Genomic DNA, 13,036 nt, shown 5'->3' with positions numbered 1-13,036 from the left:
AATCGAGAGAAGGTCGAAATTGATCATTTCCGATGTGCGATAAATCTATTTACCAAACTATACCATATTTTCGGTATTGATATATTGATATTGATCATATCGGACTTATCCACTCGATATACATCCCTGCTCGAACCCCCTTGAACCCCAGTAGATGTCCTGACCAGCAGAAGTTCACTGTTCACACTCGAACATACTCATACTCGAACATACCCCTTGTTTCTCTTCAGTTGCAGCTTTGAGTTCATTTCGATCGCATTGTAAGAGTTGTTGAGTTGACGAGCATGCAAAAGTTATTGGGTCTGTTTTTTGGTTCTGGCTTCTTTAAGTTCTGCACCCTTCCCCAAACCACTTGTCATGTGCACCGCACGTAGTCCATTTGTTTATACCTTCCTGGTGCCGCCGCTGATAAACTGAACTGAATATATATATTAAACTGTCTAACCCTAAATCTATTGCTAATTATAAACGTGTGAAGCCTAGGTTAACAGCCGACACCACAGCACTCAAAACAAGAACATCAAGTTCATGACACACCCAAGACTCTCTCGGATAAGTTTCTCCAGAGATCTACACACACATGCCCAACTGTATTCCATCCTATTACTAAAGATTCGTATTTAATCTTTATTATTCACTAACGAATCCACCATTTCTATGCTCTTGCCTTTTCCCCCCACAACGCTTACATTCCTGCAGGTACCACGGAAGCGGCCGAGGAGGACTACGACGTTCTAATAATTATAACACTTCTCGTCGTCTCGTCCCTAATCTGTCTCCTATGCATACTCTGTCACTCCAGAAGAAACCGTAGGAACCATGTCCGCCAGTTGGGCCTACATCGCAATGCACATTACGATTCGCAGACGAGTGCCACAGGTGAGTTCTCCACAGGATATAGAAACACAATCAAATATTTAATCTAACTATATTATTGCATTATGATTTCTTCAGGTTTTCTTTGAGTTTGGTTTTATTTACATTATTTCAAGGTAATTTTGTATGTTCTCCTTACGTTTTCCTTTCTTTCCTTAAGAAAATGAATAAATTAAATGTTATACTTCAGAAAGTAATGCATACTATTGCCCCCTTAGTGGTGTACAATTTTTATACCCATGCAGGGTATTAAACTTTTAGTCAGAAGCTTGTTACGAAGTGAAGGAGTCAATTCCGACCCTATAAATCATATATATTAATGATCAGCATCGACAGCTGAATCGATCTAGCCATATCTGGTCGAAAAAAAAGTTGAATTTTTTTTTTTTCAATTTTTTGACATTTTTGTAAGGGGTTACATCATTAAAATTGTCAAAAATTGGAAATTTTTAAAATTTTTTAAAACTTTAAATTGAGTATGCAGATTTATTACCATAATAAAAACTAGCATAGGAATGGTTTCCGAATCGAAATTAATGCATTTTTGGCTTAGTAATGAGTTTTTTAACCTTTGATTTTTCGACAAGAATTCCATACAAAAAGGTCTATTAAAAATGTTAAAAGAATACAAATATTTTAAGCTTCAATATGATTGATTTCCTATTTAATGCTTTTAATCAATTGCAAACTGCATGGCTATATAAACTTCGGCTTCCCAAAGATAGTTTCTTTTCTCTTTTAACTACGAAATAAAATAATACCACTTTTTTTTTAAACAGCAGGTCTCAGCTCCAGTCGGCGGCATCTGCAGAGCGGCGGTGCCAGCATCGCGGGCAGCTTGCATGGGATCAACAGCGGCAACCTGATCATACCGCCCGCTCCCCTGCCGCCCACCAGTGTGCCGCCGCCGCCACACATCTGCATCGCCGGCGTGGACATGGGCCATGGACTGATGAGCGGGGAGGACGACGACGAGGACGACCTGGAGCTGGACGAGGACCAGCTGGCCGCGGACATTTTCATCAACGATGTGCATTTCGATGAAGATAATATCGACCATGTCAACCAAATGGCGAACGTCTAACGATGGTTCGGCGGAAGTGGAGTCTTAGGCACTTTTATCGCAACCTTCAGTTTCGGTTTTAAAACGCATTTAGAATAAGGCTACAAATAGGAAATGGCGAACAAAGCAACTTTGCAGAGCAAGAGTAGTAGTTTACACAGGATACACAGCCTCATACAGCGACACAGAAGAGGAATCAGCAGAAGGAGGAGAACCGGAAACGGAAACAGAAACAGAAATTCAAAAGTTAACAATACCTAAAAGACAAGAAATTATGCAAAAATGCGAATTGATTAAGACATAATTATAATGGCGATCAAAGCGGGCGCGATTAGTAGGAATTATAGAAGAAAAGGAGCGCCAGCGACGCTATAAAAGTAAAGTAGGGTGCGCATATTGTAGTTGCGATAACACGATTAGCCAGATGCGTTTCACATAAGTAAGGAAAGTAAAGGAAGGCGGGACGGGGAGAATAAGCAACAAATAATAGCTACATTTAATTAACTATATTATACACATAGCGCAATACGTATGGCGAAGAGTGGGAGGAATATGTAGAAAGCAGGGAGAAGGGGAAGCGGAAACGGGCAAGATAGAACAAGGCGGAAGTGCAGGAACGAATCATTTTCACAGCCACAGGAGACGACCGCAGACAGGACGAAGAAGAAATAAAATAATGTTGTTGATTTTTATATTTGATACGAGTAATATTTAGGTGAAGCATAAATTGAATTAATTATACAAACAGGAGAATCGAAGAGCGTAAGCGTAAATAAAACAATACTCACACAAATTCGCAAACCGATAGATAAACTGATAACGAATAACGGCAGCAACATACTAAAGGGCATAAAACAATAATGATTAACTACCTATACATACGCGCATGACTTTTTATTTATACATTTTGTACAAAAAAACAAAATTAAAAGAATAATCTTCGACCCTTGAAGCTACACAAATCAAACATACAACAACAAAGAGGAGAAGTTGAAGATGAAATAATGCATAAATAAAAGAATTAGTGACTATCAAAACTGTATCTTCCAGCAAAGAATAAAAGCAAAGAGTTAAATGACGCTAAATCGATTGAGAGGGAGTTTATATGAGAATAAAAGAGGAAATTTAATAAACATTAGCGGCCCGCAGATGGAAAATGAAATGAAAAGCGATAGAGAAATGGAAAGAAAATAAATTCAAAGATTTTTGTCTATTTAAGCACATTTTTATAAACATTTAAGGCGAACAAGAATATTTATAAAAATGTATACGCTAAAGGGAACGATAATAATAAAATAAATTATACAAGAAGCTAAACAAAAGAGATCTAAAAACACAAGGAAACCAAATATTTAATTCCCTTTAAGTTTGTGTATGATATATTTTACGTTTAGCGTTATTTTATCAACATTATACATATGCAAAACCCATTTTGAATTTAATAACAATTTTAGTTCATATCAGTTTTCTCCTTTTTGGAGTCGAATGATGATAAATTCCCTGAAATTTCGTCTAATAAATAATAATTATTGGTTTCATAGCGCACGTACGTTTTGCAAAGAAAACAAATTGAGAAAAATTAAATAATATGGCTTAAATCAGCGATGGAAACTTAAACCCGTTTAACGTAAAAACCCCATTTATAAAAAAACGTATGTAGGTGTTACAAAAAATGCTACATTAATAAAATAAAATAAAAGAAAAAATAAAAATCGATATATAAAAAAACTAAAAAAAAAAAAAATAAAGTAAATAAATACAATTACATTGAAGAAGTAAAACGTTGTTAAATTGTTGCATAAAAAAGCATAATGATCAAGTAATTCCTAAGAATTAATTCATGAAAATAAACCTTAGTTTAAGTGTACAAATTTTGTTGTTGTATTACATTAAAACCGAAAAACGAATTCAATTAGTTAATAATAAAAAAGAAAACTCTGAATTTGTGTTCTAGCAATAAAAATTAAACATAAATTTAAAGAAAAATAGTACTAAAGCCTAAAGCAAATAAAATGTTTGAGAAGTAAAGTCCCCAGAAAGAAAAGAAACCTGCCCCAAAAACCAAAATGTTCTTAACTAAAAAGAAAACGTTTACTAAAGTAACACAAGGTTAAATTAAAACACCCCCAAAAAAGAGCAAATGTTAAAATTACAATTAAACCTATAAATAAGCCACGCAACGGAGAGTCAAACACATATTTGAATTGAGAAAAGAGACGTTTTTCAAAACCAAATCCATTAACAGAAGCCAGGAAAACCAAATTATTGGCACATAAAGAAATATGGTGGCGAGCGATAAAGAGAATCCGAATAACAAAATAGTTGAATAATAAAATGCAGAACAGCAAATTTCAAATTAAAAGGAAACACCTACAAAAACAATTCCATGTTAACATTAAATATAAATAAAGGTAATTAAATAAATGAATACTAAAACCAATTTAATGAATGATTTTTAAATCGAATGCTAAAACCAGCGAGTAATTAAAACTTATACTTTATATATTTTTTGTGTTTTAAATTTAATGTTTATTGTTTAATTGTGATTTATGCAATTTATATGGGGCGGCTGACGATGGGATAATTTTTAATATACTTCGCAAAAAAAATATTTAATGCCGTCGATGTTTATCTAATTACATTGGAAATATTTTTTTCGGTTATAATGATATTTTAATGTTAAATGCTGTCTGTTCCCATTTTACATATTTATATATAGTTATAAAACGTAATATTTTCGATATGTTACATCCCTAGTTCTGCGTATTTATACGAAACTTCTCCAGCATCTTGTTTATGGCTTCCTCGTCGCCGTCTATCTTTGCCTTTTCCTGCTGCAGAATCTCCTGGAAAGTCTTCTGCTTCGTTCCCACCAAGTAGAAATCATCATCAGAAATGGTCACTTGTCCATCCGCGTTTGAGGTACACCCCTCGTAGATGTCCAGGGCTTTGAAATCAAAGACTGCGATAAGACGATAAGCCTTAACTTATCCAAAATAGGGGACCAGCACCGCACTCACCCATGCTCTTAATGAGATTGCCATCCGAGTCGGTAAAGTTAAACTGAAAAGTATTGACCACGGTCCGCCGAGAAGGATCGGATTCCTTCAACTTGTTCCGGATTTTCTCAATGATCTCGTCGCTCTTCATGCTGGCAAGTGAACCTGCTGAGTGTCGTTGCTCGACTAAATTAAGCGCTGAGGCCCAGCAATTGAGGCAAACTCTGCGGATTAGCGCTTTGCATAATTTTTAATTAAAGTCAATTTGTTTCATATAGAGAGACATGATTGAAGATATTGATGGGGCTATGGCTGGGGGCTTGAGAAAATACAAAACCGTAACTACTTTCGGGGGCAGTAGGTATATTTTGGTGGTTAAACTAAAACTAGGAGTAAAAGTCAATTGCTTATATAATTTAGGGCTTCCAAATCTTCAGCAGGCCATCCTCGCTGTAGCTGGCCAGCAAATTCTGGTGCGGATGATGCGTTAAACCAATGACGTCCTTTTCATGAACCTACGGAAAAATTAACATAAACAAACAATTCCAAAAGCCCTTCGGTAAATTCCCAACTCACATTCAAAGTACGTTCCAGTTTTCCCGATGAGACGGAGAAGCAGTAGAGTACCTGATCCTCACCAGCGCAGTAGATGAACTCGCCGCGGGGCGAAAGAGTGGCCGAGATAAAGGAGCCGCCCTCTCTTTTACCCGACGAGAAGGATCGTACAATCTGTCCCTGCATGTTCATAATGACCACCGTATTGGATCTATTGCAGACGATAAAGTGCTCTGGATTCTTGGGCAATATAAGGACGGTGTTAACGGCCAGTTCGTTGCCCAAAGGCTTGTAAGTGGCCACACACTCGGTTGTCTTCAGGGACCACACTTTTACAGTTCCATCAGAGGAGGCGCTGAGCACGCTGTGGCCATCGGGAGTGAAGGTGGCCTCGTTTACAAAGGATGAGTGGCCCTTGAACTCCTTTAGCATCTTTCCCGACTTTAGGCCATGTAACCTTACAGTATAGTCGAATGAGGCACTGAGCACCTGGCTGTTGTCGCGCGAAAACTGCAGGCAGGTGATTCCCTTAGTGTGAGCCTTCTCGAACTTACGCAGGCATTGCCCGGTAATGATACGCCACACCTTGATTTGACCGTCTTGCGCGCCAGAAGCCACCATCTCAGAGTCACGGGAGAAGTTAAGCGCCAGCACTGCTTGCTCCATCATCATGAACTGGTCCTGCGCCTGATACTTCAAATCCTTTCGCACCTTGCCGGTGGTGAAGTTCCACACCTCGAGGAAGCCATCAACACTACCTGTGATCAGGTATTGGCCATCGGGTGAGAACTGGGCGCACTCCACATGCGATTTCTGGCCAAACTTGATCTGCCGGAAAAGCTGTGTGGGATACATCTCCTCCTCCTGATCTTTCATGGCTGCCTTGCCGCGGAACAAATCGATGGTGGTGCCGGGCGGCAGTAATCCCTGGTGCTGTTGCCACTTGAGAGCCTGTCCCAGGAGGGCCAACAGCCTGGAAGAGGGCACCACGTGCACCTCGCCACTCAGCTCCTGGGAAATAGCCGTGCGTCGCTTCTCCTTGCTGCTGCCCTCCGCATAGGCTTCCCTGGGATCAAAATAGGCTCGCTGCAGCATGTTTTCTGGAATTGTGGATTTTTAAATAATGAAAATAAAGTTTAAACTAGTAAATGAGCTTAATCCTACCCAGATGAATGTATCTCTCTGGCTCCTGCTGCTTCAACATGCTCATTGGATCCGTTTGGCGGAGCAAAGATCTGGCGGCACCCAATTCCCTCAGCTCTATCAGTTCCAGCACGATCTGCTCGTACAAATTGAGCAGCTTTTTGTCCGGCAGCTTGAGCGACTGCGTCACCTTTAGCACAGTGTCCCAGTGGCCATTGGATATATCCTGCACAAAGCCATCCACGCTGTCCACTGTATTGAGAGAGACGCCCGTTTCCTCCTAGTATAAACCTGGGATTAAATGGGTTTCAGTGCAGGAGCCGGACTCACCTGTAGGGTTTGCAGGGTCTTCATCAAATTGGACTCCTTGAGATACTGCTGGATAAGCCGGATCACACTTTGGAAGGAAGAGGAAATCCAGAATGGCTCAAAACTGTTTTTCCAGCTTATGAAATTATATTTTATAGTACTCACTCGGCTGATTCGATTTCTATGGACATGACTAGTCAAGTGCCTGCCTACAATTACCCCTTAAAATAAGTTTTAATTTAGGTTTTTATAAAAGTTTACAAATATTGATAAAAAAAATGCGTCTTCTTAGTGATGGCCAAAGACCGATAGTACAAATATTCGATAGCTGACCATTAAACAGCTGTTCGGAGATCGACTAGTCAGCTGTTCTGCCGATGTGAAAACAAAACGCATTTTGTGAAATTAAGAAAAAGACAAAAATAAAGAGGAAACCGGCTAATTATAAATATTAAAATGCTTCTCGTTTTGCATTTCATAAAGTACATTTGATAATGTACTAATTTTATTTTCCTACGCACACCATCGATGGCCGGTATGTGGAAACGGGAGATATTACATTTTATTGGTAAATCAAACTTTATTTAAACATTAAACTTTGAGCACGCACATTGACGCAACACAGCCACACACACACAGACACACATTCGTGTCAGCTGGGGTAGACAAAAACAAACACAACGATCGAGAAAAAAAAACCCGATTGAAGAAGAAATGGCGGTTCCCGCTCTTTTGGAATATCGGCGGTAAAACGATCGCTGTCGCTCTGGCGGGGAGGTTTAGTCAGAATTCTCCCGCCACCTCGTGCAGTACTTTACACTTCCCTGTTTCTGGAAAAACTGAGCGGAGCTGTACCTACCAAATCGAACTTCATTATCTCAATCTTAACGTGCAGATCGCGGTTTGTCCGGACTCATGGCGGCGGCAGCATCCAGTTCCCGGCAGGGACGCAAGTTCGCCGAGGGCACGCAGCCCTTCACAGTGCTCATCGAGGGCAACATCGGGAGTGGAAAGACTACGTATCTGAATCACTTTGAGAAGTACAAGAACGACATATGCCTGCTCACCGAGCCCGTGGAGAAGTGGCGCAACGTCAACGGCGTCAATCTTCTGGAGCTGATGTACAAAGACCCCAAAAAGTGGGCCATGCCCTTTCAGAGTTATGTCACATTGACGATGCTGCAGGCGCACACGGCGCCCACCGACAAGAAGTTAAAAATAATGGAGCGCTCCATTTTTAGCTCGCGGTAAGTGCATCCGTAATCTGGTTTGGCAAGGCTATTAATCGAGGTCCTTTTGCAGTTACTGCTTTGTGGAGAACATGCATCGCAATGGCTCCCTGGAGGAGGGCATGTTCAATACTCTGCAGGAATGGTACAAGTTCATCGATGAGTCCATTCACGTGCAAGCCGATCTCATCATCTACCTACGCACCTCGCCCGAGGTGGCGCACGAGCGCATACGTCAGCGAGCCCGCTCCGAGGAGAGCTGTGTGCCGCTGAAGTACCTGCAAGAACTGCACGAGCTGCACGAGGATTGGCTAATACATCAACGTCGCCCGCAGAACTGCAAAGTAAAGATGCAACTCTAAAGAAATTGTTAAGTCAAAGCACTAACTCATTATTTTAACCTCCAGGTCCTGGTTCTCGATGCCGATTTGAATCTTGAAAACATTGGCAGTGAGTACCGGCGCTCGGAGACCAGCATTTTTGACGCCATCTCCAGCAACCACCAACCATCTCCCGTGCTGGTCTCGCCCAGCAAGCGGCAGCGTCTCGGCAGTTAGTCCTGACAATTTTCGAAACATTTATCGTATCCTAAGTGTGTGTGTGTAGTAACTATTTAGTTTAAGTGGCGCCTTCGCGGGACAATGGCCAGGAAATCATACTGCTACCCAACTAACACTTCAAGCCCGAAACGCATACGTATTTTAACAATTATAATTCCCATTATATTCTCTCTATGTAAACTTAACTAGTAAGACAAAAATTGTAATAAAAACTGTTAGACAACCGTATTTTAGACAAAGGGCAATTGCATTTGCAAATACTGTTTAAACGTTTTCCAAATATATCCATTATTGTGTAAAAATTTATTCTTCCCGAACTGCCCACTTTTAAAACAACAATTTCTTGATAAGACTTCCTTTTTTATATCAATTTACATAATTTGTTTTGGTTGCAATAATTGTTACTTAAAGGCTACGACTTAATTAGGCCACCTCAAGAAGTGGGCTGCTTACGAGCGCTGGATATCCCAGATTTCTGTCAATTGGGTCCGTTCATGATGGACGGACGCACGCCAGGAATAGTGCCCAACGGTGGCGGTGGTCCCATCATGGCCATTGGATTCATTATCGGCGGCGGACGCATGCCTGTCATCATGGGATTCATCATTGGTGGCATGTACGGCATTCCTGGCATTCCCGGACGTGGAGGAGCACCCATGTTGGGCGGCGGTATGGAGACACCCGCCGGCTTGGGAGGAGCCGCAGATGGTCCGCCGGCAAATGGATTATTTGTGATCTTTCCGGCTTTGAAGGCAGCGGTGGTGGCGTCGATTAAATGCTGGGCCTGCTCCTCCATCCACTTCTGGTAGTAGAATTTTACATTGTCGCGATGCTTGCGGCCGGTGCAGTGAGTTTTCCGCACCGAAGGCGAATCGTGAGTTAAGTAGGTGTCGCAGTAGTCGCAATAGTACTTCGGCATCGCTCTATTTATTTAAGTTGATGTAGAAAAACTGATTTTTAATTATTTACTTTTTTCACAGCAATGTGACCTTACTCGCCTAGGGTTGTCAGGCTTAGAGAATGTTAAGCTATTTTATTGCTAAATTTGGCTATTAAATGCTATTGGCTAGAATTTTTTACACTTGTCATATGTGTATACGCTGGCAGAGTAATATATTTTCAGGCATTTGTTTTCCTGAATTCATAAAAATTCATAAATTTGCTTTCCGACCCCATAAACCATAAATATTATTTATCAAAAGATGAGTCCATCTAGCTATGTCCGGTAGAAAAATAAATAATAGAAATGATAAAAAATTGTCGAAATTTTCAAAATTTGGCAATTTTTTCTGGTGGCATATAACGCCAAAAAAAACTAATATTTGTAAAACTCATATATATTTCTACGCATTATATTAATATTAAGATTAACAAGAAAGGAAGCTTTATATGTTAGAAACAATTAAGTAATGCCGGCTTTCATTTCATTCACCTATATATATATAATATATTTACAGTCTTACATTATCTAACGAACATTTGTATGGCAGCTAAACGATATATTAGTCCGATTTTCATAAAACTTTACACAAAATTAAAGAATAATTTAAATGGCTATATCTAAAATTTGATAAAATACTGTTGAAAATTGAAAAATTTATATTTTTTTGTACAAATTTTTCGATTGTTCCTATGGCTGATCGACTCGGCTGTTGATACTGATCAAGAATTGACTCCTTCATTGCGTTGCAAACTGTCAAATGGAAAACAATTTTGCTAGGAACTCACTGAATCTTTACAAATAAATTATTAAAATTATAATAAATAAAACTATTTTCAAAATTATACAATTTAAATATAATGGAAACTGCCATAGATAATATTTCAGAGTTAAAATGTATACATTTTTGGCTTAGTTATGCTTAGTTAATTCAGTACCATAAACATATAAGGAATAATGTTGTTGTTATACCATAGTTCAATATGCTGATGGAACCAATCCGTCCAAAAATGGAAGCCGATGAAAGATTGAGTTAAATACGTAGGGGAGGTAAAGGGAGCTATTCTGCTTTATTACGCGCCAAGCACACTGGGAGAAAGTTAGATAGTTTTCGATTTACTCTTACTAGTACTTATTTTTCGGACGACTATATCATAGAGATCCTTACATCCGGGTCTTCCAAAGCAAGTTCCTGAGAAGAATTACTGGTGCTGAGTGGTTTATTCGGAACACTGACCTAGCGAGGGACCTTAAAGTTCCCTTGTTAGGGGATATTATCAATGAACAAGCCGAACATTACAAAAATAAGCTCATGTCTCACCCAAACATTCTAGCCAGGAGACTTGCGTCTCGGCGGGCAAGGCGGAGACTTAAAAGGATTCATCCCTCGGACCTACCAAGAAGGAAAATTTATTAAACACTAACTAAACTCCCTGCCACTTGTTACTTCTTCACTTCTTACACTTTTGTAATAATCCAATGAACTCCTCCGCTCACTATTGCATAAGTTGCTACACTACAGTAATTTGCAATAATAAATTCAGTCAAAATGGAAAACCCCTTCTCGGGTCTGATACAATATAAAAAAAAAAAAAAAAAAACCAACTTATATTATTTGTATATTAGAGTTATTCTTGTTAAATTCCGTTTTATTTTACTTGTTTAGCTATTTAGCTATTTAAGTCCATAAAATTTGAGAAATTAGACGAGTCTAAAAAACTAGCGGAGGTAGCGATAGTGTAGTGTGACCAAGGTTTAGGTATTTGTTGGTATTTTCTGCGCCTACCACTTGCAGTCACATAACGCACACGTAAAAGTAAAATAAATTTCCCGGTTTTCCAAAATGCCGAAAAAGAAAACTGGACAGCGAAAGAAAGCTGAGAAGCAGAAGCTGCGCCTCAAAGAGATCCGTAGCCGTGAAGTGCCTCTGGCCGATCTGCCCTGCAATGCTCCGATGGAGTGCGACAAGTGCGAGAAGAAGCAGAAGTCGCGAGCTTTTTGTTACTTCTGCCAGAGCCTCCAGCGCCTGCCCATTTGCGCCCAGTGCGGCAAGATCAAGTGCATGCTGAAGACTGGAGATTGTGTGGTGAAGCATCCCGGAGTCTACACCACCGGTCTGGGCATGGTGGGCGCCATCTGTGACTTCTGCGAGGCTTGGGTGTGCCACGGACGCAAGTGCTTACAAAATCACGCCTGCACGTGTCCGCTCCTGAATGCAGTGTGCCTGGAATGCGAGCGTGGGGTGTGGGAGCACGGCGGGCGCATCTTCAAGTGCTCCTTCTGTAATGGCTTCCTGTGTGAGGACGATCAGTTCGAGCACCAGGCCAGCTGTCAGGTACGCTCCTTTGGTTCTCCTTTTGAACTCTTTACCCATTTTCGATCATTTCCAGGTGCTGGAATCTGAGAACTACAAGTGCCAGTCGTGCAACCGACTAGGCCAGTACTCCTGTCTGCGCTGCAAGACCTGCTACTGCGAGGACCATGTGCGTCGCAAGGGCTTCAAGTACGACAAGAACAAGGCCATTCCCTGCCCGAAGTGCAACTACGACACCTCGGTGACTAAGGATCTGAGCATGTCCACGCGCTCGCACAAGTTCGGTCGCCAGCAACAGGGCGGCGGCAGCGACGACGAGGACAGCTACGGTGGCTACTACGGAGGCGGTGGCAGTGGATACTATGGCGGCGGAGCTAGCGGGGGTTACTCCTATGGCGATGATGACGATGAGGATGAGTCCGATGGGGACTATGAGGAGGATAGCGATGAAGATGACGACGAGGATGATGAGGAAGATGAAGGCGAGACCACCGAAAGCGAGCCAGAGAAGGAGAAGAATAAGGAAGCTGGCAAGAAGGCCGTCAAATAAAGTCATTGGGGTTGCGGAAACTGTTATTATCTGGCCTTAGAATGACCCACTTAGTGAGTTCGTTGGCTGTGCACTCGTTGCTCTAATTGTATAAGTGAATAAATTCTTTGTCAGACCATAATCGGGATGCAACAAGCGCCATAAGCTTCGGCTCTTGGCCAAAGGATATCAGGTAGCCAGCTACACTACATGTACATCACAATGTTCAAGGGAGCATGTATATCTGGGGACCCGGCTGGGGTGTACGCATATGATGATGGCCATGCCAGAGGCTCTGCCTGCTGCGACGCCGGCTTCTCTGTTGATAGACTCATCCATCTCCAATCCACTTACGAGCGCAAATATTTACACAATTTACTCGAAAACGGAGGTATGAGCATATAATATTTCCAAAAACGATGGCAAACACACCACACACACTCATACACAGGCAGACACACGCACTCCGGCATTTCGGAATGTTTGACAGTTAGGCAGAGCGGAACAGCAACAGCAGCA

At 41.0% G+C, this 13,036-nt stretch overlaps 6 protein-coding genes across 57 annotated transcripts in view; 3 read left to right on the top strand and 3 right to left on the bottom strand.

The window, feature by feature from the left end:
* The window catches only part of LOC110186325 (cubilin), a 52,673-nt gene extending 48,294 nt beyond the window's left edge, over positions 1–4,379 (top strand). For 33 of the 50 annotated variants that reach the window (XR_015273357.1, XR_015273355.1, XR_015273350.1 and 30 more), the window contains 2 exons: positions 700–879; positions 1,656–4,379. Coding sequence is in view for 35 of the 50 variants with exons in the window: in XM_086840338.1 (XP_086696464.1) it covers positions 700–879; positions 1,656–1,960 (485 nt within the window). In the remaining 15 variants the exon portion in view is untranslated. Of the gene's footprint in view, positions 1–699; positions 880–954; positions 993–1,655 lie in introns of all 50 variants that reach the window. The other 17 variants (XR_015273351.1, XR_015273348.1, XR_015273359.1 and 14 more) reach the window with 4 other exon arrangements.
* A 65-nt stretch (positions 4,380–4,444) lies between these two features.
* Positions 4,445–5,126, bottom strand: euc (eucalyptus). Of its 2 annotated transcripts, none has more exons than XM_020956092.2 (2): positions 4,960–5,126; positions 4,445–4,901 (listed from the first exon to the last, which is right to left on the bottom strand). In XM_020956092.2, exons 1-2 carry the CDS (start codon positions 5,087–5,089, stop codon positions 4,693–4,695), a joined length of 339 nt encoding a protein of 112 aa, XP_020811751.2. In that variant the 5' UTR covers positions 5,090–5,126; the 3' UTR covers positions 4,445–4,692. The 2 variants fall into 2 exon arrangements, with proteins under 2 accessions (XP_020811751.2, XP_020811752.2); XM_020956093.2 differs by having other exon boundaries at positions 4,445–4,886.
* A 158-nt stretch (positions 5,127–5,284) lies between these two features.
* On the bottom strand, positions 5,285–7,271 carry Smu1 (Smu1 spliceosomal factor). The gene is made up of 5 exons (XM_020955929.2): positions 7,111–7,271; positions 6,967–7,033; positions 6,658–6,916; positions 5,515–6,593; positions 5,285–5,453 (listed from the first exon to the last, which is right to left on the bottom strand). Exons 1-5 carry the CDS (start codon positions 7,134–7,136, stop codon positions 5,355–5,357), a joined length of 1,530 nt encoding a protein of 509 aa, XP_020811588.1. The 5' UTR covers positions 7,137–7,271; the 3' UTR covers positions 5,285–5,354.
* Positions 7,256–9,036, top strand: dnk (deoxynucleoside kinase). Of its 2 annotated transcripts, none has more exons than XM_086840356.1 (4): positions 7,256–7,480; positions 7,841–8,192; positions 8,248–8,518; positions 8,582–9,036. In XM_086840356.1, exons 1-4 carry the CDS (start codon positions 7,474–7,476, stop codon positions 8,729–8,731), a joined length of 780 nt encoding a protein of 259 aa, XP_086696482.1. In that variant the 5' UTR covers positions 7,256–7,473; the 3' UTR covers positions 8,732–9,036. The 2 variants fall into 2 exon arrangements, with proteins under 2 accessions (XP_086696482.1, XP_020811589.2); XM_020955930.2 differs by having other exon boundaries at positions 7,280–7,513.
* Positions 9,037–9,073: 37 nt separating this feature from the next.
* snRNP-U1-C (small ribonucleoprotein particle U1 subunit C) lies at positions 9,074–9,767 on the bottom strand. The gene has a single exon (XM_086840357.1). The coding sequence runs from the start codon at positions 9,651–9,653 to the stop codon at positions 9,213–9,215; it is 441 nt and encodes a 146-aa protein (XP_086696483.1). The 5' UTR covers positions 9,654–9,767; the 3' UTR covers positions 9,074–9,212.
* Positions 9,768–11,461: 1,694 nt separating this feature from the next.
* Positions 11,462–12,659, top strand: Noa36 (zinc finger protein 330 homolog Noa36). The gene is made up of 2 exons (XM_020955313.2): positions 11,462–12,009; positions 12,065–12,659. Exons 1-2 carry the CDS (start codon positions 11,518–11,520, stop codon positions 12,536–12,538), a joined length of 966 nt encoding a protein of 321 aa, XP_020810972.2. The 5' UTR covers positions 11,462–11,517; the 3' UTR covers positions 12,539–12,659.
* Positions 12,660–13,036: the final 377 nt, after the last annotated feature.

This window comes from Drosophila serrata, unplaced genomic scaffold (assembly GCF_035046125.1).
Source record: "Drosophila serrata isolate PLE 108 unplaced genomic scaffold, ASM3504612v1 contig_382, whole genome shotgun sequence".
In the NCBI taxonomy this organism is placed as follows: domain Eukaryota; kingdom Metazoa; phylum Arthropoda; class Insecta; order Diptera; family Drosophilidae; genus Drosophila; species Drosophila serrata.
Note: the sequence above shows the minus strand (reverse complement) of the source record. Positions and strands in the feature narration are given on the sequence as shown.